Raw genomic sequence first — 26,044 nt, forward strand, 5'->3', positions numbered from 1 at the left:
TAAACTCCCACAACGTTCAGTTTGTTCAACTATAGGCCAGTGAAGGGAAAATAAACCAGAGTTGTTAACTTTGCTTTGGAGAAACTGGGAGTGGAAGGGATACCCTGTGACTGTGTGCTTGGGTTGCTCAGATCCATGGCATTATTTTGAGTTTAAAGGCCCACTCTGGAATTCAGTTTTAGTTCTGAAAAGACAGCCCGGATTTGATTGTTTAATGCAAAGATGAAGACAATTTGCTTCAGATTAATGTGGGAACCCTGAATGATCAGTGGTGACAGAGCAATTCCACCAGTAACTTGCACTGGACCAGCCATATCGAAGCAATGAGCAAGAAAGCTCAAAAATGCCTCTACTTCCTTAGAAGCCTCAGGAAGTTCAGCATGTCCCCAACAACTGTCACCAACTACTACATATGCGCCCGGTCTGCATCACTGCATGGTTTGGGAGCAGCTCCACCCAAGACCACAAGAATTTGCAGAGAGTTGTTGACATAGCCCAGACCATCACGCCTACCAACCTCCCTTCCATTGACTCCATCCACATTTCATGCTGTCTCAGCAAGGCCACAGGCATAATCAAGGACGAGTCTCACCCTGGTCTCTCCCTCTTCTCCCCTCTCCCAAGAGGTACAAAAATGTGAAAAAACATACCTCCAGATTCAGGCACAGTTTTCTTCCCAGCTGTTATCGGGCAACTGAACCATCTTATCACCAACTAGCAGGTGGTCCTGAGCTACTATCTACCTCATTGGAGACCCCCAGACTATGTTTTATTGGACTTTACTCTCTTTATCTTGCATTACATTTTATCCTGTATCTGGACACTCTGGACGACTCGATTGTAATCATATATGGTCCTTTCGCTGACTGGATAACACCCAAAAAAAAAGCTTTTTACTGTGCCTTGGTACACGTGACAATAATAAACTAAACTAAACTAAATTCCCTGAACAGTTTATCTGTACCAGAGGATCAATAAGTAATTAGAACAGGAGTGTTCGTGGACACAAAGTATGGCAGTTAGTGGTTAAAGGCAAATTATTAAAAAATATATGCAAGATATTTATTTGTTCGATACCTTTTCAAAAATGTTAAAATATCATTTTGAAAATATATTTATTTGCGTAATGCTCAGTCATGAACCACAATCTTTTCTCAGTAATTAATCTGCATAGTCACAATGCTGACACTTAAGTGATGTGGCCCTATTACTCCCTCATAAGGTTGGCAGCAACTGGCCCCGACCAAGCCCTTCTCCTCACAGGGGATTTAATCCCAGCAGGTTCTTCCCCCTTGTCACAATGCTCACAACAGCGAGCGCGTGCCGTCGTGGCCATAAACTGCCATGGTCCCCTGGAATGAGCTTGCCCCCATCTAATTAAAGCTTGGCTCAAACAACTATATTCCCTCTCGCACACCATTTAGTTGTAGACCATCTCCAACGAATAGCACATTCAATTCCCTCTTGGCTCGACCCATCCCTGGCTTTGGAATCACCTGCAGCCCCGCAACTGTGCAATGTTTGTGCTCCTCCTGCAGGTTGCTCACTCGAACCCTGATCTCCTCCATCCCTCCGTTGGCAGACATTCATTCCAACCATCTGGGTCCAAAACATTTGGATTCTTTCGTGAAATGATCTCTCCTCTCTCACTTTGTGTAGTTTGTTGGTGAAAGCTTCTCTCTTCAGCCAAGATTTGGGCTCTTTAATAAAATAACCAGATGTTTCACTGATTGCAAAGCATATTAGGACATGTTGAAGTAGTCTTAGGTTCTATACAAATGCGAATGTTTCTTAATACAGAATACCTCTTGGGCAGTACAATAGAGGAAATACAGGATATTATACACCAAGGTTAAAAAACAAAGGAACTGAAAGAGAATTGCAGAAATCCAGCGATACAAAGCAGCCTATTTACTCAATGACTCATTCCAACCAAATTAACATCAACGGGATCAAAGGTCCTCTCCTGTTTCGTGTGCTGGTGCCTAGGGATAAGATAATCCTCAATGTAGCTCATAAAAAATCTGGCAAAGCTCAACATCAAACATATCACTACTGGTATTAAATTCTGAAGAGCTATTGCGAAGGTGTGCCTGACACTTTTGCTTTCACACGCTCTTTGCCACAGTGCACAGTAGGTCGCATGGTTACTGGGACCTCCTCTTGAATGGAATTACAGAACCAAAGGGATCCAATGATGTTTGAAAGAAAGCTCTTCAACCCCAGCACACCGCAAGTCCAGTTCCACCATGCTGAATGGCTCCACTGACCAAGGATCTGATGCCACAAAGCTCAAAGTCAACTTTGACGAGATGCAAGGTGCTGGCCACATCTTAAGAAGGAGGGGTTAGGGAGAAATGTCAACCACGCCAGAGTTTCCTGTAGCTGGGAGTTTCTGATTCTCAGTAGCAAACGTACATCTCAGGTGTATTTGGAGAACAGTCTGAAGATGTGGTGGAACACATAGTAGAAAATCAATGGGAGGAAAGAGGGACTGCTCATTTATTTAGAGCATCAGAACCCTCCCATCTTACAATACCAACGCTTTTGGGCATTTATGACTAACCCAATGGACCGATCAGCAGAGAGGATCCAAGACAACATCTCCCGACTGCTTCTTATCTACTTGAATGTCTTTCAATGCCCCAATGTTGGTTGGGCCTCAGAGGACAATGTTTTGAACACTGCAACATAGATTTTTGTCAATTACAAATGCTCAGTGACTGTCATATGACCCAGTGACATAGCCAGTACAGTCGCAGCCTCTTACAGCTCCAGTGACTTGGGTTCAATCCTGAGCTATGGAGCTGTATGTGTTGAATTTGCACAATGTCTCTGTGACCATGTGTGTTTCTTCCAGGTGCTTCTATTCCTCATACATCTCAAAGAAGTGAATGTTGGTAGATTAAGTAGCAGATGAGTGGTAGAATCTGGGTGGGAGGGGATTGGAGTTGAGGGAAGAATAAAATGGGATTAGTGTAAATGAGTGACTGAAGCTCGTGGACAGAGTGTACATACATGGTGGACCAAAGGTTCTGCTTTCCCTACTGTATGATTCTCTGATCTGATAAACAGGATGTGGGCACTGAGAGTGAGAAGCGGGTACACGGCAGTTTTATGAAGACATCTTTGTGTCAGCGCACTGCTCCGTTCACTTTGACTTGCCACCGAGCCACTTCACGAGCTTGAAGGGGCTGAATTGCTTTTTCTTCTTCAGGTCAGAGTCCGTGTCCTTGGTGATGTCTGGCAGGGTGAAGACAAGGGGCAGTAATAGAGGGGGAAAAGGAGAGGGGGAGAGGCAGAATGAGGAAAATGAAGAGAAAGGGAAATAGGAAAAGAGAGGGAAGAATGAGGTGAGGCAGGAAGGAAGGTGTGGGGGGAGGGGGAAGGAAAAAGAGAGGACAAAAGAGGAGAGAAGGGGGGAGACAGAGGAACGTAAGAAGGAAAGAGGAGAGTGTAAGGGGAAAAGAGGGAAGAGGCAAAGGGGAATGGTAAAAAAAAAGGGACAGGGTCAAGGAGAGAGAGAATGAGAGGACAAAACATGGACATGAGAGGGCAAAGGAGACGAGAGGGAAAAGGGAAGGAGGGATAAATGGAAAGAAAGGGGCACAAAAAATGTGTAAGTTGAGCTCATATCTAAAAAGCAGCTGAATTTCAGCTTCTGAACAATTTCAATGAACAATTTCAATTAAAATTTGTTGGTCCTCACCCATCTTGTTAATCATAGCTTCCATCATCTGATCCTCTTCCATTTCTCTGCAATAAGAACATGTGTAAGGTGGTGACCGTTCACAGGAAGCAACATGTCCACCCACCCTGCTGGTACAGCCCCAGACACCACTCTCTTGAATCAGCTGTGATATTGGTGGGAGACACTCCTTTGGACTCTCCCTCACAATATGAGAATGAACAAGCAAGTGGGTAGCAGGAAAACTCGTTCATTGACAGACTTCCTCCATAAGAAAGCTAATAAATATTTCACTCCTCCGTCACATTAGCATAAAAATAATTTATTTTAGCCGATAGTTGGTTTTATGTTCTAAGCTGCAGGAATCAATTGTCCACAAATTGGCCATTGACTGTTCTAGATAATAAATATAGCCAATTCAGTCGCGTCTGCCTGCTTGTGATCCATATTCCTACATTCCCCGCATATCCATGTGCCTATCCTCCGCTTGTGTGCATACAATGTAGCTCACAATGTGTCTTCTGTCGTCGTCCAACATGTTGACAGAATTGTCGCCCGACGCCTCAGAGTGCTTCGCATCGTCGCTTCCAGGGATCGCCACGGGGAGGCCTCTGTTGTAAATGTCACTATCATAGCTGCCTCCACCACCACCACCCCTGGAGGCACATTCCAGGCACCCACCACCTTCTGTGTAAAAAATGTGCTATGCACATCTCTTTTAATCTTTCCATTGTATACACTAAAGGAAACCTTTCCCCACATCAAAGGCAGATTAAAGTAGAGGGCAACGATTTAGGGGAAGGAGATCCGTGGGGGACAATGTTCATTCGGAGAGTTTTGAGTACGTGCAATGTGTTTCCTGAGAGAGGGGGTTGAAGCTAGAGTGGTTAACAGTGTTGCGGTGTCCAGATAAACACCTGAACCGCCCAGGTATTGAAGGCTATGGCCCCAACGCCATAAACTGAGATTAATACAGATGGGTACCCACTGGTCAGCATGGATGTGAGTGGCCAAGTGGACTCTTTCCAATTCCATGCTGTCTGAGTCTGTAACTAAATAACCCCTACATAAACGGCTGTCAAGTGGGAAGAAATGTCAACCAGTTTCATAAGGAGTTTCCACTTTGAACTGATCATTCCCTATGATTTGCATGGCTTGGCTCTTTCACTAACAAGTAACTCAGAGATAACCAAATATTAATGGTACAATATTTGCGTTAAATTAGGTTGTAACGTGGTTCATAAATACAGTGGCCTATTAACTCCCCAAGAAATAAAGTAGGACTTGATTGATTTTGTGCCGATCTGAGATATTAGCTAAACAGAAAGTAAACATCTTATTTTTGTCACTGTAGAGTTGAGGGGAAAGATTCTGCCAGCAGTAGAGATTGGGACAGACTAACCATATGTGGCCTCATGTTGCCATCCATTGCAGCATTCTTCAGATGGACTCCAAAACACTGCAGGAGCACCTAACCTTGCGTTGACATGTTTTGTTTTACAGTGCCTTCTCTCTTCCTCCCAGATACCTTCAATCACAACCAGGAGGCAGGTTCACACCACTCAGGCAGGAATAATTGACTAATCAATCCATCTTGAAAAAGAAGTAGAACCAGAAATGCTGAAGCATCTGGAACGTTGTGGCAGGCAAATTCCACGGGCAGCGGACAAAGTCAGACATCATCAAATCTTGCCTTCACTACTTAAGGTGTAACCCTCCGACCGAATGTTTTAGTTCACCCATCACATCTCCTTCAGAGACTCTGATAATGTTCTAGTGAAGCATTGTGAACATGCATCAGAAGGAAGTGGCTTCATAAGGTCATAAGTGATTGGAGTAGAATTAGGCCATTCGGCCCATCAAGTATTTCCGCCATTCAATCATGGCTGATCTATTTCTCCCTCATAACCCCATTCCCCTGCCTTCTTCCCATAACCTCTGACATCTGTACTAAACAAATTTATCAGATTTAAAAATATCCACTGACTTGGCCTCTACAGCCTTCTGTGGCAAAGAGTTCCACAGATTCACCAGCCTCTGACTAAAGATTCACCACCATTTTCTACACCCTCTACTGTACCCTCGGTCACTTGAAGTCTTAAACATTGCTGACCCGTAAAGCCAATGAGTGAGCAGAGGAGCGAAGACCAGGCAAGTTAGGCAGCATGGACATCCCAGTGTAGCCGTTGCACAGCATGGGAAGGTTACCTGCTGAGAATGTATTTCACAAGCGAGTCGGCATTTAAAATCAGCTGTGCACTTCCAGGCCACACTGAGTGTTGCTGCCAGGATGGCTGGCAGCCAATGTCAAAGGCAGACTGGCAGATGGTATGCTCCGAGCTTCTCCTCCACTCCTCACGATTGGCCGGCAGAGTCGAACGCAACATGCTGTACTTTCAACAGTTTAGTTAATGCTCATACATGTTCCACAACCTCGAATGCACTGGTAATGTTTAACTCCAGGTGGTTCGCTGTGAACTGTATCCAAGTTGGCATCAAGATTCGAGTCAAACGACCGAAATTCATTCTTCTGCTTTCTCCGAGGATCTCAAATAGTGACATAGAGTGTTTCCTGGTGCCGCAAGTTTGAACGGGTCCAGTGCTGGATCCAAGTCCCCCAGGCATCATTGCTGGTGAGAAGCTTTCACCCAGTAATGCAGTTCACCGTTGTCCTGACCATGGAGTGATATACTATCAATCAGGAGTCACTGATCCAATGCACTGAGTGTTAGAAACATAGAAAATAGGTGCAGGAGGAGGCCATTCGGCCCTTCGAGCCAGCACCGCCATTCATTGTGATCATGGCTGATCGTCCCCTATCAAAAACCTGTGCCTGCCTTCTCCCCATATCCCTTGACTCCACTAGCCCCAAAAGCTCTATCTAACTCTATCTTAAATCCATGCAGTGATTTGGCCTCCACTGCCCTCTGTGGCAAGGAATTCCACAAATTCACAACTCTCTAGGTGAAAAAGTTTTTTCTCACTTCAGTCTTAAATGACCTCCCCTTTATTCTAAGACTGTGGCCCCTGGTTCTGGACTCGCCCAACATTGGGACCATCTTTCCTGCATCTAGCTTGTCCTGGGAGAATGGAGGAGAAGGTGAAGCCATAGACACACAATCTTTTGACATCTCTGGCTGTTCCTCAGCCGGAGTACTAACGTAATCATCAGTGTTCTGCAATCCTCTACTCTGGCCATTCCCTTTAGCCCACCTTTGTCTCCATTTGCTAAAGCCCTAAGCCCTGGAAATCCTCTCCAAGCCTACCCCCCCCTCTCTCCTCCTGTAATGTGTTCATTGAAGTGCACCGAGTAGTGTATGGAAGATGACGTCGGTTTTTGTTTGAAGATGCTCCTCATCTTTGGATGTCTTGTTGCCTTGAAGCTGCTACATGCAAGCTCTTATTGTACCAAAATTCATACCACCTCTCACCCCCCGAGGTGTTGCGGGAGAATTCTGCAGGTGGGGGGAACTGAAACAATGGTGTGCTGGCTCTGGATAGGATGCTCAGTAATGGCCAGCTCACCAGTACTTTCTCAAGGACAATTAGGGACATAATTGGCTGACATTTGGGCAATGTTGTGGCACTTGCCACCTTTCAGCCCACGTCTGAATGATGCCTCGATCTTGCTGCATGCAGGCTTCATTTGGTGAGGATGGAATAGAACATTGTCCAGTCTTCTACGAACATTTGGCATAATGATGGAGCGAAGGTCATTGATGAAGTTGCTGGAAATGGTGGGAACTTGGGATACAGCCATGATGAACTCCTGCACGGTCATGTGACTGACCTGCTACAACCACAACCATCTTCCTTCTCCTGAGGGTTTACACCAGCCAGTAGGCACGTTACTGGTGAGCAAGTGAACGCACTCAAAAAAAAAGTGCCGCTTGACATTATCTCAAACACTCTCTTGATGGTTGAGATTGGGCTCCTGGGATATTAATAATTTGGATCGGATTTGTCCTGGTTTGTACACTATGGAAGAAATGAGCAATTTTCTACATTGTCGGATAATGTCAAATTAGTAACTGCACTAAAATAAATCAGCCAGAAATGTGGTTGGTTCAGGACCCTCTTCAGAATGGTCTCAAGCCGAAACATCACCCATTCCTTCTCCCCAGAGATGCTGCCTGTCCCGCTGAGTTATTCCAGCTTTTTGTGTCAATCTTCGGTTTAAACCTGCATCTGCAGTTCCTTCCTACACACTACAGCCAGGATGTTCTCTGGTCCATTGGCTTTGCTCTATCTATTATATTGGTATCACATGAAGTGTGTAGAACTGCCTGACGATTGGATGGCATAGAGGAAGCCATGATGGATTATCTACCTGGCTCCTCTGGCACAATTGCTTCATCCTTGTCTTTCCCATGATGGATCCATCAATGCCATGGACAAGAATGCCCTTTTTCTCTTGTCAGCTGGTTGAACACCCATGGCTTTTCAACAAAAGGCAATTGAATGTTGGAAAAAGTCTATGTTGGATCAAAGCAACTCCCAAGGCAATTATAGAAGACGCAAGTTTGGGGGGTGAGGGGGGGGGGGGGGGGGGGGGGGGGCAGGGGGGGGGGGGGGGCAGGGGGGTTTTGTTGCTGAGGACATGTGAATTGGTGGAGTTCCAAATTACAAAGGAACAGACTAGCTGCACGATAGCCATATGCCAAAGAGCTGCATTGGCATTCATTGAGGAAAATACAGGAATCCCTTTGCATATTGCCCCGGGTGAGTGCTTTGGGCCACCTCATACCTCACTCGATCCTCATCCAGTCTGTCGATTATGTTATTCCTGTCCTCCACCGTTTTCAGCAGCTCTTCCATCAGCTCCTCCTCATGGGCCTTTTCTTCTTCTGTTTTCTTGTCCTCTGCAACAGAAACACATTGGAACTCAAGACGCTTTTGGTCTCCTGCCCACTATTATTAGTATTTTAAAGGGAAGGAGATGACTGCTCATTGTTTGGAGGCCAGGACATATATGATGTTGCAAAGACAAGGGAGTGGTAATGGAGAAGGGAAGGCAGGCTAGGAAGAGATGTGGATGTTATTATCAGAGCCACAACTACCATATGTTGTGTAAAGAAACAGGGTTTAAGGTACATGGTTTGGATTCCTTGCTGTATCTGGAATTGAAGGTGAATCTATATTGAGCCTCACTGGAAGAATGTGGTATGTTGGTAATCAACAGGATTCCAAATCAGATACGAGGTATTGATCACTTTCCATCTAGGATTTAGACTCTCACCTGTTTTTGCCATCAACACTCGTAGTTCCTGGTCGATCAGACACTGGCGATCCTCCAAAATCTGTTGCTTTGATCTGTCCACAAATATAAAGGTGGAGATATTACATCTTTGGGGTTTCAGGAGTGAGAGTTAAGAGGAAAAATCAAAGGCTTCAGACTTTTCACTTGGAAATGTACCTTGGGGAGGACAGGCTAAACAATAAGAGGTATCATGCCAACTGCTTGCACTGATGAAATGGTTCACAGCAGAGCTGGGCAGCCAGGGGAGATATGGATAAGGTGCATTTATAGGAAAACCAGAGATGTATACAAGGGAGAAAGCAATATAAGGATATGCTGATGTGCTTAACTGAGCAGGAGAGTTGAAGAGAGAGTCGCCTTCTCATGTATTGATCCATTATAAGGATTTAGGAATAAAGAAGGAAGCTGGGCTTTCCCATTTCACACAGACGGTTTTTGAGAGCTAAATAAAGTTGGCAACAATAAGGTGTCAGAGGTTATGGGGAAAAGGAGGGGGAGAATGGGGTTAGGAGAAAGAGATGGATCAGCCATGATTGAATAGACTTGATGGGCCGAATAGCCTAATTCTAGAGTTGGCGGCTTGGCGGCTGGAAATGTGAACTTCATATTGATTACATCACAGATTCAGAACAATCTTCTTAGCCAATCCCTCACAATAGGGTGGATGGAGAGTTGGGGGTCAGAGCAGGGTGTGCAATGGGTCAGAGAGTGAGGGGAAGGTGAAACTTAAAGGAGAGGGGCTTGGTGAGAGGGAATGTCAGAAACCACGTTGTCCATCCTGCTCAGATTCTACTTACATGTAAACGAGCTCAGACTCCCTCCTAAACAGCAGTTGCTTCTCATGGATCAGCTTGAACCACTCCACCATCAACTCATCTTCTCTTTCATCTATTTTTTTTAAAATGTAAAGATAAGAAATGCTGAGTGTTTTTCTTTAAAGTAGAAGTTGAAAACCAGCATCCTGCAATGCTCAGGAAATGCAGTGTTCCTGCTCTAACACCCTGACAATCGAACCAAGAGGCCGGAAAATGCCAGTTGCCCCACATTCATAGTGTTGATACATGAAAGACAAGGAACCAGAACAGTTTTCTCCACCAGCCTCTGTTTATCAGGCCAGAAAGCCTTAGCATCTGATAAGAGTTGGACTGTAGTGGAGCGGCCATATTGGAGTGGCCATTTTGAGAGGAACTAATTTGAGGTCAAAGTGCTGCTGGAAGGTCAAAGTGCAGGCTTTGGCGAATACACGGCTTCGATGAAGGTAAGGTTTTTAACATTTACATCCCCTTAAGTCAAGTAGATTTATTTTAAGTGTGCATTAATGGGCCGGTTATCCCAGTCATTGGAGTAGTATGCGTCTCCTGTCAGATCAGGGAGCAGTCTTGTGTCCCTGATACCCATGTCTGCAAAAATTGTGTCCAGCTGCAGCTCCTCCATCACCTCCACATCTCATGGATTGGCTGGAGAAGACGACCAGCCTGAGAATCATACAGGAGGCAGAGAAAGCTATAGATAGTTTCAGGTAAGTGATCACGCCAAAGGTTCAGAGGTTATTACTTTATTTCAGCATTCACCATGGAGAAGGACATGAGACCCGCGTGAGGTATGCAAATCAGCTAGCTATTGGAAATGATTCTTAGTGATCCAATTTACTCACATTTGGAAGAGAATAGGCTAAATAGAGACAATCAGCATAGATTTGTCCTGGGCCGACTTGTCGTATACACTTGATTGAGTTTTTTTGTAGAGGTGATGATGGAGATTGACAAGGATAAAGTAGTGGATGTTGTTAACTTGGTCTTTCATAAGCTGTTAGGCAAGGTCCTTCATGGCAGGCTGATTCAGAAGATTAAGATGCACAGGGTCCTTGGTGATACAGTAGTTTGGATTCAGATCTGGGTTATTCATAATAGATAGTGGTGGAAAGGTGCTAGTCTGGTTGGAGGTCTGTGACCAGCAGTGTTTCGCTGGGATCAGTGCTGAGACTTCTGTCGTTTGATATACGTTCATGCAAATGACTTGAATATAATTGTAGAATAGATGGGTTGGTTAGTAAGTTTGCATTCAACACAAACTTTGTGGGAGTTCCGGACCATAAACCATGAAGGTACCGAGGTCTAAGCGGAAGCTCAGAGGGGATAGAGCCTTCTCTGTTGCTGCTCCAGCGCTATGGAACACTCTGCCGTTGCACATCAGACAGGCCCCCTCACTGTCCATCTTCAAAACCAGTATTAAAACACATTTATATTCCTTGGCTTTTGACCCTGCTTGAGACTTTGCTCCTGTTTTAGTGCTTTTAATGTTTTTAATTTTATTGTTTTTACTCTCTTTTAATGTTTTTATTGTCATGTAATAATTTTTTGTCCATGATTAGTCATGTACAGCACTTTGTGGCAACAGTGGTTGTTTTAAAGTGCTCTATAAATAAAGTTGTTATTATTATTATTATTATTATTATTATTACGAACAAGGCTGTCAAAGGGTTTAGTAAAATATCAGTAAGGGATATCGGATGAGAAATGGCAGATTTACTCCTAGAATTTAATCCAAGAATTTAATCCAAGCAAGTATGCAGTGTTGCCCTTTAGGAAGTCAATTGTTAGGACAAAATGTACAGTTAATGGCAGAATTCATCATCGCATTGATGTACAGAAGGATCTTGGGATCCAAGCACATAGTTCCCTGAAAGTAGCAATACAAGTAGATAAGTGTGGTAAAGAAAGGATATGGTATCCCTACCTTCATCAGTTGGGACATTGAGTATAAGAGTCTGGAGCTTACAGGGAGCTCCAGAGCAGGTCTGAGGCCACAAAGTCCCTGTATCTTTGCACCTTCAGCTCAACCTTAGCTGAAGCCACCTTTGAGACCGTCCTTCACTACTTTTCCACATACCAGCTTCATGCCAGTACTGAACCTGGAAACCCCACCCCACCCCCAACCTACCAAGTTGTATCACAAAATCCCTATTCCCCCTCCCTGGACTGAACCCCTGGTTTCCACCCACTCCCTGTGCTCTCTGCAGAACAACCATGGGCCACTGGAATTTTTCATTCACTTTGGAACCTCAACAAAAGCAGGGAAAGCTGGAAGCAAATCCCAAACCACTGCACAAGCTGCCTGACCTGCTGGGTATTTCTAGTGCCCTTTGATTTTTGTTTCGGACTTCCAGCATTTGCAGTATTTTGATCCAACATCTCTTCGTGAACTAAGGGAGTAGCAGAAGGCAAGACCAATAAGTAGAGTTCGCCATCACCGATTTGTCTTAAACCCAGATCAGTAAGGGAGACAGTGTTTAACGGCACTGGCCCTCTAGTAGCTGGAGTTTAGAAGGATGAGGGGAGGGGGGGGAAACCTCATTGAAAATTACCGAATGGTGAAAGGCCAGGATAGTATGGGTGTGGAAAGGATGTTTCCACTAGTGGAAGAATTTATGACCAGATTGTAGCCTCAGAATTAAAGGACATTCCTTTAGGAAGATGAGGAGGAATTTATTTTGTCAGAGGGTGGTGAATGTGTGGAATACATTGCCACAGAAGGCTGTGGAGGCCAAGTCAATGGATATTTTTGAGGCAGAGAAATAGATTCTTAATTAGTATGGGTGTCAGGGGTTATGGGGAGAAGGCAGGAGAGTGGGGTTAGGAGGGAGAGATAGATCAGCCATGATTGAATGGCAGAGTAGACTTGATGGGGCAAATGGCTTAATCTGCTCCACTTATGAACACTGAGAAGCCCAAGTGTAACACAGCTTTCACAGTGATGAGCCAAACAAAACAACAAATAAAAACCAAAGTAATAATGCTTGCTTGCTCAGGAGTTGAACATAAAACCTGCAGTTAGAGGCACCTGGGCAGGATGGGTACATAATCAAGAAAGACTAGGATCCCCGAGTTAGATGATGATCAGCCATATCCTTGTTTCACCTACAGTACCGTCCATATCTTCCCTTTTCTCCATAACTCAAACCAATTAAGATCCCCCACTCCTGGCCAAAGGTTGCAGCTCTGGGCATCTCCAAAGTCAGGCCCTTCCCTCCAACCCATTGCCCTCCCCGGCCAGACCCAGTGCCACACCGTCACGCACCTCCTTCGCAGTCCCGCAACTGAGGCTCCAACTCCACCCCCTTCTGTTCCAGTGCATCCAGCTCTTTCCCAAGACTCTGTAATTCCCTTTGAATCTCCACCTCGGATATGCGGTGTTTGGATGAAGCCTGCAACGAATGACAGGGAGTATAGTTTGAATTTCAAGCAGGGCGACAGGCAAACAGAACTCTCTTGGGAACTGGTGCACAGCCATCTTGTCTCATTAGACAAAGCCAGTGCATTCAACACCTGGCTTCTGGCTTCAGAGAGTGGAACAGAAGATACCAGTCTGTCACCTTCAGTGCAGTATTGAGGAACTGTCCCTTGGTGCCACAGAGACGGCAGATGCTGGAATCTAGAGCAATTGTTGATGTTTTGGGTCAGATTTAGATCTGCTGCAGGGTCTCAATCAGCTCACACAATTACAGAGTTACACATATCCATACATACATATACACTTATTTGTGTAGCCGTGACCATCCATCCACACACATAAATAATAACACACAACTAGGAACACATACACCCTCACGCCAACTCACAAATCCACCCACCTACGCAGCAAGGCACTTCAATACAACCCAACGTCCTCACTTGCACTTTTCTATACATCTACACCAATGCCCATCTACATAGGAACATATATACACACACACACACTCACACACTCATTCAAACATATTACACACAGCCAACACACACCACACACAAGCATCACAAAACACACAATGCACAGACTCCCATACATGTATACAAACACATGGATTTACACCCAAGCTCTACATACACACACACACACACACACAAATACACATAGGAACACATGCATATACAAGCAGCCCTCTCACTAACAGGCCAGCACGTTCAGTACAAATGTAAGGCCGTAGATGTTAAGCAGCAGATTTGTCTAATTCTGCAGCCTCTGCTGGTATCACCTGTACCTCATTTTGCTGCTATTACTCTTTACACCCTTTCCTCAATGTGCCTCCTCTCACATTGCCTCCATTGCTCACCTCTTGTGAAGGTGCTGTGGATTTGACCGGGTCGTTGCTCTCCTTGTCATTCTCATCCGTATAACTATTCTTAAAAAAATCCGCTCTTGCTGTGAAATAAAAGCAACATACAAATGACAAAACATTTAGTCATCGATGGTTGAGAGAGTTTAGGGCATAAGACAAAATGAATGAGAAAGCCGTAACCAATCATCAACTTCAACATTTACTAGAAATGTATTCCATTGAATGTTTTTTTCTGGGCCTAGAAGGAATGTAGCAACGTGTGGAGACATGCATTTTGGTAGTAGGAATTAAGGCGTAGATCATTTTCTAAATGGGAAGATAATCCAGAAATCAGAGGTGCAAAGGGACTTGGGAGTGCTGGTGCAGGATTCCCAAAAAATTAATTTCCAAGTGGAATTGGTAGTAAAGAAGGCAAACGCAATGTTACCATTTATTTCAAGAGGGCTAGAATACAAAAACAGGGATGTAATGCTGAGGCTCTATAAGGCACTGGTCGGGCCGCATTTGGAGTATTGTGAGCACTTTCGGGCACCATATCTGAGGATGGATGTGCTGAGGAGAGGGTCCAAAGGACGTTTCCAAAAATGATCTGAGGAATAAGTAAGTTAACGAGTGATGAGCGTTTGACAGCACTGGGCCTGTACTCGCTGGAGTTTAGAAGAATACCAAATAGTGTTTGGATAGAGTGGATGTGGAGAGGATGTTTCCACTAGTGAGATAGTCTAGGTCACAGCCTCAGAATTAAAGGGCGTTCCTTCAGGAAGGAGATGAGGAGGAATTTCTTTAGTCAGAGTGTGGTGAATCTGTGGAATTATTTGCCACAGAAGGCTGTGGAGGCCAAGCGTTTGAATATTTTTAAGGCAGAGATAGATAGATTCTTGGTTTGTACAGGTGTCAGGGGTTATGGGGAAAAGGCAGAAGAATAGGGGTTAGGAGGGAGACTTAGATCAGCCATGATTGAATGATGGAGTAGACTTGATGCGCCAAATAGCCTAATTCTGCTCCAATCACTATGACCTTTGCAACACTAAACATTCCTACAAGCGTCATGGAGGAGTGAAGTGCTGTTGGAGGTGCAGTCTTACAGATAGGATGCTAAAATGGGGCTCCATCTATAACCACAGCTGATGGGAAGGTTGACTATTTGGTAAAGCAGGAGACCTGTCCCAACATTTATTTTCCACACAAGCCAGATGCTGATTCAGTCATCTCAGAGAATGCGATTTAACTGAAGTGCAAAGGTGATAGTAAACACGAAGGTACAAGGCCCATGCAGGTTTAGTGTACCTCAAAACCAGCTCAGCCACAGTTTACAGTGAAAACTGTCACGTGATGGTAATAAACCAATGCCATTACAAATGCTCCCATTGTGTTGGGAATCACCCATGTGAGTCAACATTTCTAGTGTGGCTCTTGGAATTACTCAGTTGCCACAGCCTCATGTGGAAGTGGTGTAGGTTGGATGAGCACATTATTGTAGCCTCTGCTCCCACACCCTGGTTCATTATTTAGTCATTCACCACAGCACTGTTGGTGGGAGCGTTCCAGAAGCAAATTGGATTCACAAAGCTCTGTGTATTGTCTTCCACGTTTCCCACATGTTGACACTTGTTGCTTATCACATACGTTAATAACTTAGATCTGAATGTGGCAGGCATGATTAGTGGGTGTGCAGGTGATATGATAATTGGTCATGTCGTTGTGAGTGAAGTCTTAGTTGGACGATGGTGGTAGGCTAGGCAGGGCAATGGTGGTAATATTATTTTGTTGATTATGAGGAATTGCATTTTGGGAGGGCTAATGAGGTTATGGAATATATCAAGAATGGGAGGGCACTATGAAGTAATGAGGAAGGAACTGCTTTAGTCCAAAGATCACTGATGGTGGCAATGCAGGTAGATAGAGTGGTGAAGAAAACTTACAAGATGCTCACCTTCGAGCTTGGGGTATAAGATCAGGGAAGTTTTAGTATAACTTTATGAAACATTGGTTAAGCCACATTTGTGCAGTTCTGGTCATGCACTATAGGAAGGACATGATTAAGCTGGAGAAATTGCACAGAAGATTCACCAAGATGTTGCCTGCAATAAAGTCTTTCAGTTATGAGAATGGACTGGGGTTGTTTTCATGGAGCGGAGGAGGCTGACAGGGGACCTGATAGAGGTATACAAAATTATTTGAAGCATAGATATGGTAGGTAATAAGGAACTTTTTCCCATAATGGAAGTGTCTGAGACCAGAGGGCATAGGGTTAAGATAAGGAATAATCAGTTTTGAGTGTGCCTGGTGCCTGAAACCTGGAGTGCAATGCCTGTAGATGGTAGAGCTAGGTACTCTCACAACATTTAAAAATATATCTGAATAGTCAAAAATCACCAGGGCATAGAAAACTAGGGAGCAAGTGCTGGGACATGTGATTAAGTGATCAATGGCTGGTATAGTCATGGTGGGCCGGTGTTTTTGTGCAATACGACTCAATAACTCTCTGATTCTAGAGGGGATTTCATCTAACGAGGCTCCGCTGGCCCTTAGAGCAATCTGATAAATCCCATTCTACAACATATTTCCCTGTTAAATGTCCATTGTCTCTCCACCCTTCCAAGATTCTCTTCCCAGGCACCAACATATTCAGAACAGTTGATGATGGCCAACTAAACAGCCAACCTGCACGTCTGTGGGTTGTGGCAGGAAACGAGTACCTCGGGGAAACCACACGGTCACAGAGGTGAATGAACAAACTCCACACGGCCAGCACCCCAGGTCAAGATTGAACCTGGGTCTTCGAAGATGTGAGACTCTAACCCCTACTCCACCGTGCTGATCTGAATTCCTGAATGGTGGATAATTAAGAGCAAATCAACCTAGAAATAATCGCCAACGTTTTACCACCACATTCAGAGGCACCAGATGCACCTCTTGCTTTCACATGTAAAAGTGACGCCATTTATTTTTCCATTAATGGCAGGACCTCACCTGAGTGGGGTTGCTGCTTCTTTTTTGACAAAACGGAATGTGCAATACATGCTGCATATCTGCGCATGCAATAAATGCAGGATTGTTACAGTGTCCCACACTGATCTTAACTCACACCAATATTGGGCCCCCACCTCGAAAGTGGCCCCCGCCTCCCATCGCCTGGGCTCCAACCGATGGAATTCCATCCCAACAATCTTTGACTCTCTTTGCTAATGTGACACATAAAAGGCTGGTGCACAAGTTAAGAACTTGGGAACACGCTGCTCATATGGAAGGCTAAGAGTCAATGTAAATGGTTCTTTTTCAGCTCAGGTGGATGTATCGCTTGAACTCTCAAGAATCAGTTCTTGCCCCTCCCCCCAATTATTTATTATCAATATTAATGATTTGGAGGAAGGTCAGGGTGTAGGTTGCCTAAGTTTGCCAATGACATGGAAATAGGTTGGAGAGAATGTCCTAACTATGTTAAAAAATAAGATGTAAAATCGCCCCTAGTGTGTCGGAGAGTGCTTGTGTACAGGACCGCTGGTGGGCGCAGATTCCGTGGGCCGAAGGGCCTGTTTCTGTGCTGTATCTCTAAACTAAACCTTCGGTGCGTCTGGAGTTACATACAGACCAGACTCGGAGAAGGTGCCACATTTCCTTCATTGCGGCAGAATATTAATGAGTCAAATGTTTTTTTTTAATGTAAACCCGGTAAATCTTTGATTGAATTTCAAAGTCCGATGCAAATCCAGATTTATTTAATAATATAATATAATTGAATTTGAATTCCCCAGTTGCCGTGATGGGGATCGAACTCATATCTCCAGACTAACTATCAATCTGTCGAATAACTTAACCACTGCACTACCCCCACCACAATCCTTAAACCCATTCTTTTTTACCCTGGCCTTGGTCAGCTGTTCTCTTCTGTCTCTATTGGTAGCTAATTATCAAAATTTGGATGACAAAAATTGCTGTCAGTCTCGGAAAGGTACGCCATGCTGAAGGCATTATATACTGTAAATGCATGTTGTTGCGGCTGCCGAAGAAATTCTCTGATACTGCGGTTTCCTTGGAAACCAAATGTTCAAATTGATTCTCATTTAACAATAGTCATAACACAAGAGCAATCAGGCCCCTGCTAATTTTCCTCTAATCCAGGAGCAGAACATTGCTTTAAGTTAAATATGTAGCCTAATTATAATCGCTTAATTACAATATAAACGTCCTCTATAAAACTGAACTGCATTCACTGAAAGGGGGGTTCAAGTCTGAAAATTACATTTGTTAATAACATTCCCAATGATTTTCTTATTGAAGATCAGAAGTACAGACATTTTGCTTTAGCAAAACATTATTAAAAATATATCAATTTTCATGCACAGATTAGTATTGTAATTAAAATGACTTTCTATGATCGGTTATTGCAAAATGGAAGTTGAGTTATTGCTGGGAGAATGAAGAGGTGGGGTTGCTAGCAGTGGAATTGTCTACAGGGACACACTGACCTGTCGCTATGCTTGATTTGCCTTGGACCCAGCTCTGCTTGCCGACAGGCTCCTCTGTTACCCGATCCAAGGCTGAACGATGTCCGATCCCTGGAGTTTGAGCGCCACTTCCCTCCTTCTCAGAGGGCTTCACTTTGCTGCTGTCTTTGTCAGAGGCATTGGGAGACCAGAAGGGATCCTTTACTCCAGCCAACAGCTGTGGTCCTGGTTTGAGTACTTTCTTCTCCTGTGTTGACTGGGAAGACCCAACCTTTGGACCTGATCCCTTGCTGGGAGAGGCAGGGGATGTGGAGATTGAGACGTTATCTGGGACTTGGAGAGAGAAAGTCACCTCAACGGTCTTCCCACCACCTGCGCTGGTGTTCCCCAGAGTTGCATCTGAAGTCCAAATATTGCTGGTTGTGGTCTTGAGTGAGCTGGGAGTACTCAACGCATTGCCGGATTCTGCTGGCTTCTTTATGTCCCAGTTTACAGATGAACTGTGAACTTGCTTAACATCTGAGGGTCCAAGGCTAAAAAAACAGAAAATAATCATTTTCAATCTTAAATCTATTAATTTCACACAGAACAGCCTTTTATCCAATGCCCTTAGGAATGAACAAAACATGTCTGCTCATTCATTAGTCATTAGACATTAGATTAATATCATAGTGAAAAGCTTTTGTTGCCGACCCATACAATCAAATCATGGTCAATATCTAACTCAACTCTACTGAGCACATTTTGAATATTATATTTATTAACATCTTGGCTTTACAAAGCATACATCTCAGTTTTGATCAATAACGAGTCTCACGAGTCTTTGGAGTGAGGAATTCGAGTTTCCACTCCAACACATCAACACACAGAGTCTCAAAGAGATACAGAACGGAAAATAGGCTCTTCAACCCACTGAGTCCACATCTGCCATCACCATCCATTCACACATCCTACAATAATACTATTTTATTCTCCACACATTTCCTTCAACTCACTCCAAATTCTACCCCTATCCCAACACAATGGGAGCAATTTACTGAAGGCAATTAACCGACCAACCCGTGGATCTTTGACGTGTGGAAGGAAACCAGAGCACCCTCTGAAACTCGCAGGGGCAGAGGAAGAGCGTGCAAACTCCACACAGACAGCGTCCTAATTTAGGATTGAACTTGGGTCTCTGGCATGTATTTAAGAGGATTTTCGTAAGGCACATGAACATGCAGAAAATGGGGAGATACAGATCACGTGCAAGCAGAAGGGATGGATCTGATTTGGCATTGTGCTCAGCAAAGTCATCATGGGCTGAAAGGCCTGTTCCTCATGCTGTACTCTTATCTATGTTCTCTTAGGGTGGGGAATCTGAAATGAGAGAGTGTAGGTTTAAGGCGAGAGGGAAAAGATGTAAATGGAATCGGAGCAGAATGTTTTTTCACACAGAGGAGGATGCTGAGTACATGGAACAAGCTGCCAGAGGAGATGGGAGAGGCGAGTACACTAAGAACATCTCAAAGACATTTGATCAGGTATATGATGTGCAGCTGTTCAGAGGGAAATGGGCCAAAAGCATGCAAATGGGATTAACAAAGATAGGCACTTTGGTTGGCATGGACAAGCTGGGCCGAATGGCCTTTCTCCATGTTGCACAACACTATAAATCTATAGGTACACAAAAATGCTGGAGAAACTCAGCGGTGCAGCAGCATCTATGGAGTGAAGGAAATAGGCAACGTTTCGGGCCGAAACCCCTTAGGGTTTCGGCCCGAAACGTTGCCTATTTCCTTCGCTGCTGCACCCGCTGAGTTTCTCCAGCATTTTTGTGTACCTTCGATTTTCCAGCATCTGCAGTTCCTTCTTACACACTAGAAATCTATAAATCAACATACCCTCGTACACAGGTATTAAGCCCAAAATAGGGAAACCTATACAAGCAAATTATGGTCAATATGGATCTCGACCCACTGAGCTATTTTTGAATGTTATTATAATATAGTATAACATTAAACCCAGAGATCCTGGATTTGGTGTATCATTCACTGCAGCCAACTCTAGTTGCTACCCACTGAAAATAAATTACTTTCCAACAGTCTGGCTGTAGCAACAGGTCACGTTGTAAGAGTGTTGGGAAAGCTGCCACCAAGAGGCAAACAGCGAGGAACAGTTCACATCGTTAGCGTGAAACTAGAAATGCTTGAAAGCAGCATCGACAATGGACCAATGTGACTCAGCTCGTTCTTAGCCTGTAGGCTGCCGACTTCACTGAAGAGTGCCAGGGTATTGTTGAGCTAGGAAGTGCTATCCGCTCTGAGGGTGCCAACACAGAGAGTGGTTTTCACACAGAGAGTGGTGAATCTCTGGAATTCTCTGCCACAGAAGGTAGTTGAGGCCAGTTCTTTGGCTATATTTAAGAGGGAGTTAGATGTGGCCCTTGTGGCTAAAGGGATCAGGGGGGTATGGAGAGAAGGTAGGTACAGGATACCGAGTTGGATGATCAGCCATGACCATATTGAATGGCCGAATGGCCTACTCCTGCACCTATTTTATATGTCTATGTTTCTATGTATGAAATAACAGTAAGTGAAACGCGAGGGTTTCACCATGGAATCATTTTGTTCCTATCATCCATCCTGTAATTATACACCACCTCCCGAAAAATCTCCACATTCAATCCTAAATGTCCCTGCTCTTTACTCTGAGACCATAAGGACATAAAAGAATATAGTTGACAGAATTTGGAGCAACAACCTGCTGGGGGAATTCACCAGGTCAAGCAACTTCTGTGGAGGGAGAAGATTTTGTCGACATTTTGTGGCGAGACAGTTTCCGCTACTTTTCGTTACTTCTTTGCATATCATTGTTCTTTATCTCTCTACATCATCGTCGTCTATATGTCTTGTTTCCCTTATCCCTAATCAGTCTGAAGAACGATTTTGACCCGAAAAGTCGCCCATTCCTTCACTCCAGAGATGCTGCCTGTCCCGCTGAGTTACTTCAGCTTTTCGTGTCTATTTTCGTTTTTTAAGCCAGCATTTGCAGTTCCTTCCTACGCACTTTTCGTGGCCACGTTCAGGAGGGATTTCAAGTGCGCCCTTGTAATTTTGTCCTGATTCAAGGTGGCGGACCTGTACATTTCAATTAGTTCACCTCTCAGTTTTCTAAGCTGGCGGGAATACAGGTCGAGTCCATTCACCCTCTCTACATACAGAGGCCGATAATCACAGCACTTTTTCCCCAGGGATCCAGATTCTGGATTTGCCTAGAATTCCTTATAAGTGCAGTCTTCGACCCGTGCTCGCGGCCTGCCATCGGGTCTGGAGCGGCCTTTCCTGAGGGGGCCAGAACCACGGTTTCGGCAGCGGCACAGCGCTGGAGCGCTATCGCCGCGGACGATGCCTTGCCCGGGTCGCCGCGTTGGATCTCTGGAATGCTGAGAGCGCCGATGAAACATCGTGATGCTGCGGGTCTGTAGAGCAGCCAGCCGCGGGCGGCGGCGCTGACTTTAACATCGGGAGCCTGGGATCTCTCGCCGAGCTCCGTCTAGTGCGGCGTGTCGGCTTCGGAAGCCGCGGTCTCCGGAAAGGAAGCCGCCACTCCAGGCATCCCAAGCCGCTGAGAGGGTTCTCTGACACCGGAGCACCATCATCCGGCGAGAAGGACCTGAAACATCGGGCCCCGTAGCAGCGACTGCGGAGGCCTGAATAGGCCCGACTATGGGTGGACAAGGGGATGGGGACTGGACTTTGTGCCTTCCCTCACAGTGGGAACCATTGTGGGGGGATGTTTTTATGTTTTATGTTAAATTCTTTATAATGTTATGTTGGATTCTTATTAATGTGCTGCAATGGCAACTTGAATTTCACTACACCAATTGGTGTATGTGACAATAAATGAACCTTTGAACCTTACTGGCAATGAAGTTATCACTAATTAGCCTTGCATAAGATTAGGATAAGGTGGACTTGATCTGGGCGGGAAGATCAGGAAGAGAGCCTCTCTGTTGGATTTGCACTCTTGCATCTTTGCCCATGGCAAAACATAGGTTGGTGATAAGGTGGGTCCATGAAGGGATTTGTGGCAATGACTGTATGGTCATTATCCCCTCTATTCTTGTGAGTCCAAAGGCAGCCTGCCCTCACCTAATGCCCGTCCCATAGTTGCAGCAAGTGGAGCACATCCCACAGGACCTCCACCGAGCCTCCAACAGACGGCAAAGACAGAATAAGTCAAGGAATGAGGTTCAACTCTGGGGAAAAGGCAGACATGCTTTTGAAGCCTCCTGATTACCCCTGGCAGCCTCCTCTGTAATAACAGAGTACAAACAAAGAGGGAACTGTGCGGTAACCCTTTACCCATTACCACCGCAAAGAATGGAGGGCCATGGAAACGGTTCCATTCTAGTGTTCACTATGCTTCTAACACATGAAAATGTGACCCTAGTCCCGTTGTAAACAATCTACACACCAAATAACATGATTCAGAGACACAAAAGACTGCAATGCTGGAATCGTAAGCAATAAACAAACTGTCTGGAGGAACTCAGCTGGTCTGGCTCGAACTGTGGAGTGAAATGGACAGTCAATGTTTTAGGTTGGGACTCTTAAAGACTCATACAGCATGTTTGCTGGCCCTTCGGCCCAACTCGTCCATGTTGACCAAGATATACGCTAGTCAGATTGTCTGTCTTTGACCAAGATTCCTCTCAACTTTTCCTATCCATATTCCTGACAATATATTTTACACTTTGATATTGTTACTTCCTCTGGCAGCTCATTCCATAAACATATCATCCTCGGTGTGAACAAGTTGCCCCGCAAGTTCCTATTAAATCTTTCCCTTCTCCCTTTATTAAATCTGTCTCTTCTCACCTCAACATTTCCCCCTCTCACCTTATTAAAGTTTACCCCCATCACCACCATCTTTCCCCTCTCAAGCCCCTTAAGGGTGGCATGGTGTTAGAGTTGCTGCCTTACAACATCAGGGACCCGAGTTCGATCCCGACTCCAGGTGGTGTTTGTAGGAATTTTTACGTTCTCCCCGTGACCTGCGTGGGGTTTTTTTGTTTAGTTTAGAGATACAGCGCGCACTCGGGCCCTTCGGCCCACCAAGTCTGCACCAAGTAGCAATCCCCACTCATTAACGTAAGCTTATAACCATATAACCATAACCATATAACCATATAACAATTACAGCACGGAAACAGGCCATCTCGGCCCTACAAATCCATGCCGAACAAATTTTTTTTCCCCTTAGTCCCACCTGCCTACACTCATACCATAACCCTCCATTCCCTTCTCATCCATATGCCTATCCAATTTATTTTTAAATGATACCAATGAACCTGCCTCCACCACTTCCACTGGGAGCTCATTCCACACTGCCACCACTCTCTGCGTAAAGAAGTTCCCCCTCATATTACCCCTAAACTTCTGTCCCTTCATTCTGAAGTCATGTCCTTTTGTTTGAATCTTCCCTATTCTCAAAGGGAAAAGCTTGTCCACATCAACTCTGTCTATCCCTCTCATCATTTTAAAGACCTCTATCAGGTCCCCCCTTAACCTTCTGCGCTCCAGAGAATAAAGACCTAACTTATTCAACCTATCTCTGTAACTTAGTTGTTGAAACCCAGGCAACATTCTAGTAAATCTCCTCTGTACTCTCTCTATTTTGTTGACATCCTTCCTATAATTGGGCGACCAAAATTGTACACCATACTCCAGATTTGGTCTCACCAATGCCTTGTACAATTTTAACATTACATCCCAGCTTCTATACTCAATGCTCTGATTTATAAAGGCTAGCATACCAAAAGCTTTCTTTACCACCCTATCTATATGAGATTCCACCTTCAAGGAACTATGCACGGTTATACCCAGATCCCTCTGTTCAACTATATTCTTCAATTCCCTACCATTTACCATGTACGTCCTATTTTGATTTGTCCTGCCAAGGTGTAGCACCACACATTTATCAGCATTAAACTCCATCTGCCATCTTTCAGCCCATTTTTCCAAATATCTTGCACACACTAGGGACAATTTACACTTATACAAACCCAAATATACAAACCCAAGCCAATTAACCTACAAACCTGTATGTCTCTGGAGTGTGGGAGGAAAACAAAGATCTTGCAGAAAACCCACATTACGGGGAGAACGTACAAACTCCACACAGATAGCACCAGTAGTTTGGATCGAACCCAGGTCTCTGGCAATGCAAGTGCTTTAAGGTAGCAACTCTACCGCTGCCCCACCATGCCACCCATTTTCTCCAGTTTCCTCCAGCACTCCAAAGATGTACAGGTTTGTAGGTTACTTGGCTTGGTAAATTGTCCCTAGTGCTCCTAGGATAGTATTAGTGTACGGGCATCGCTGGTCAGCATGGACTCTGTGGGCCGAAAGGCCTGTTTCCGCACTGCATCTCCAAAACTAAAAACTTGATCACATCATCTGTCCATTTCCCTCCATAGATGTTACCTGACCTGCTGATTCCCTCCAGCAGTCTGTTTCCAGTGCCCCAGTGATCTTGTGTGCAGTCGCAAGTAGTCACGTGTCCAGTTCAATCTTTCGTATGAGGTCGTTTGCACAGAGAAAACGTGACACTTGCAAATAGTGTACAGTACTCAAACTTGCAGCAGTACGTGAATGGCCAAGATGCAGCTTAAATCTATAAATACTCTATCACTTTGTACTGAAGAGTTCGCAGTTCATGAAGGTAGTTGAGCTCTTCTTTGCAACTGCATCAGTCGTTTGCAGCTAATGTTGGGATCAAAATGTCAACCAGTATATCGGTGTTCAATGTTCAAACTGATGCTGACTATAACTTACACAGAACAATTACACATCAGTAAGGATCTCTCAGGGAATGTTATAAGTTAATGGCAGAAGAACAGTTCGAAATAAAACTCCAATTTAGCAGATGCTATTCAATTACTCTATCAGATTTAGCACTCGTTCAGCTGCAGCGATCACCTGGTGGTGTTGAGGTTGAACACCAGACACATCTCACAGGGTCTCACTCACTGGGTGTCAGAACCCTTGAGGTTCAACCCCTCCTCCAGATTGACACATCAGACGCGGGGTAGTAATTGGATGGGCATCAATTGCTACCGTTTTCTTTGTGAGTGGTTAAAGAAAGCGTGGGATAGAGCTCTTGTCCCTTGACTTGCATTTGATGTGTTAATTTAACATCAGACTTGCTCTGTAATGTGTGGCTTTCCAGGTCTCGGACAGAATCAGGAATGGTGCAGGTGGGGGGGGAGTTAATGGTGGCTCACAAGGGCCCATTTCTGAGCTCCGCTATAGCAAACTTTGGCCTAGTGTGGGGCCCATGTCCTTACATGCTTCTGCACACAATGAAGAGAGCTTCCCCCTTCTATTCCCTGGAACAAAGGGAGTCAACTCTTCCAGGCAGTTGGGTGCAGCTGGGTCGTAGTTGAGGTGTGGTTGGAGAGCAGGACCTGGCCTGGTATGAAGTGGGAGAGCGAGAGATTGCATTTGAGTAGTGGCTGCAGATTAGTGGGTAGGGTCAGGGCAAAGGTCAGCATTGGAGGCAGATAT

At 44.8% G+C, this 26,044-nt stretch overlaps 1 protein-coding gene across 1 annotated transcript in view; it reads right to left on the bottom strand.

Annotated features, from left to right (window-relative positions):
• Positions 1-1,098: 1,098 nt before the first annotated feature.
• The window catches only part of micall2a (mical-like 2a), a 73,661-nt gene continuing 48,715 nt past the window's right edge, over positions 1,099-26,044 (bottom strand). The window contains exons 8-15 of the mRNA XM_055651338.1: positions 18,513-19,024; positions 14,038-14,126; positions 13,026-13,152; positions 9,746-9,836; positions 8,928-9,001; positions 8,436-8,550; positions 3,710-3,756; positions 1,099-3,243 (exon numbers count right to left, since the gene is read on the bottom strand). Coding sequence (XP_055507313.1) covers positions 3,152-3,243; positions 3,710-3,756; positions 8,436-8,550; positions 8,928-9,001; positions 9,746-9,836; positions 13,026-13,152; positions 14,038-14,126; positions 18,513-19,024 — 1,147 coding nt within the window. The 3' untranslated portion in view covers positions 1,099-3,151. The remainder of the gene's footprint in view (positions 3,244-3,709; positions 3,757-8,435; positions 8,551-8,927; positions 9,002-9,745; positions 9,837-13,025; positions 13,153-14,037; positions 14,127-18,512; positions 19,025-26,044) is intronic.

This window comes from Leucoraja erinacea, chromosome 20 (genome assembly GCF_028641065.1).
Source record: "Leucoraja erinacea ecotype New England chromosome 20, Leri_hhj_1, whole genome shotgun sequence".
NCBI classification, from domain to species: Eukaryota; Metazoa; Chordata; class Chondrichthyes; order Rajiformes; family Rajidae; genus Leucoraja; species Leucoraja erinaceus.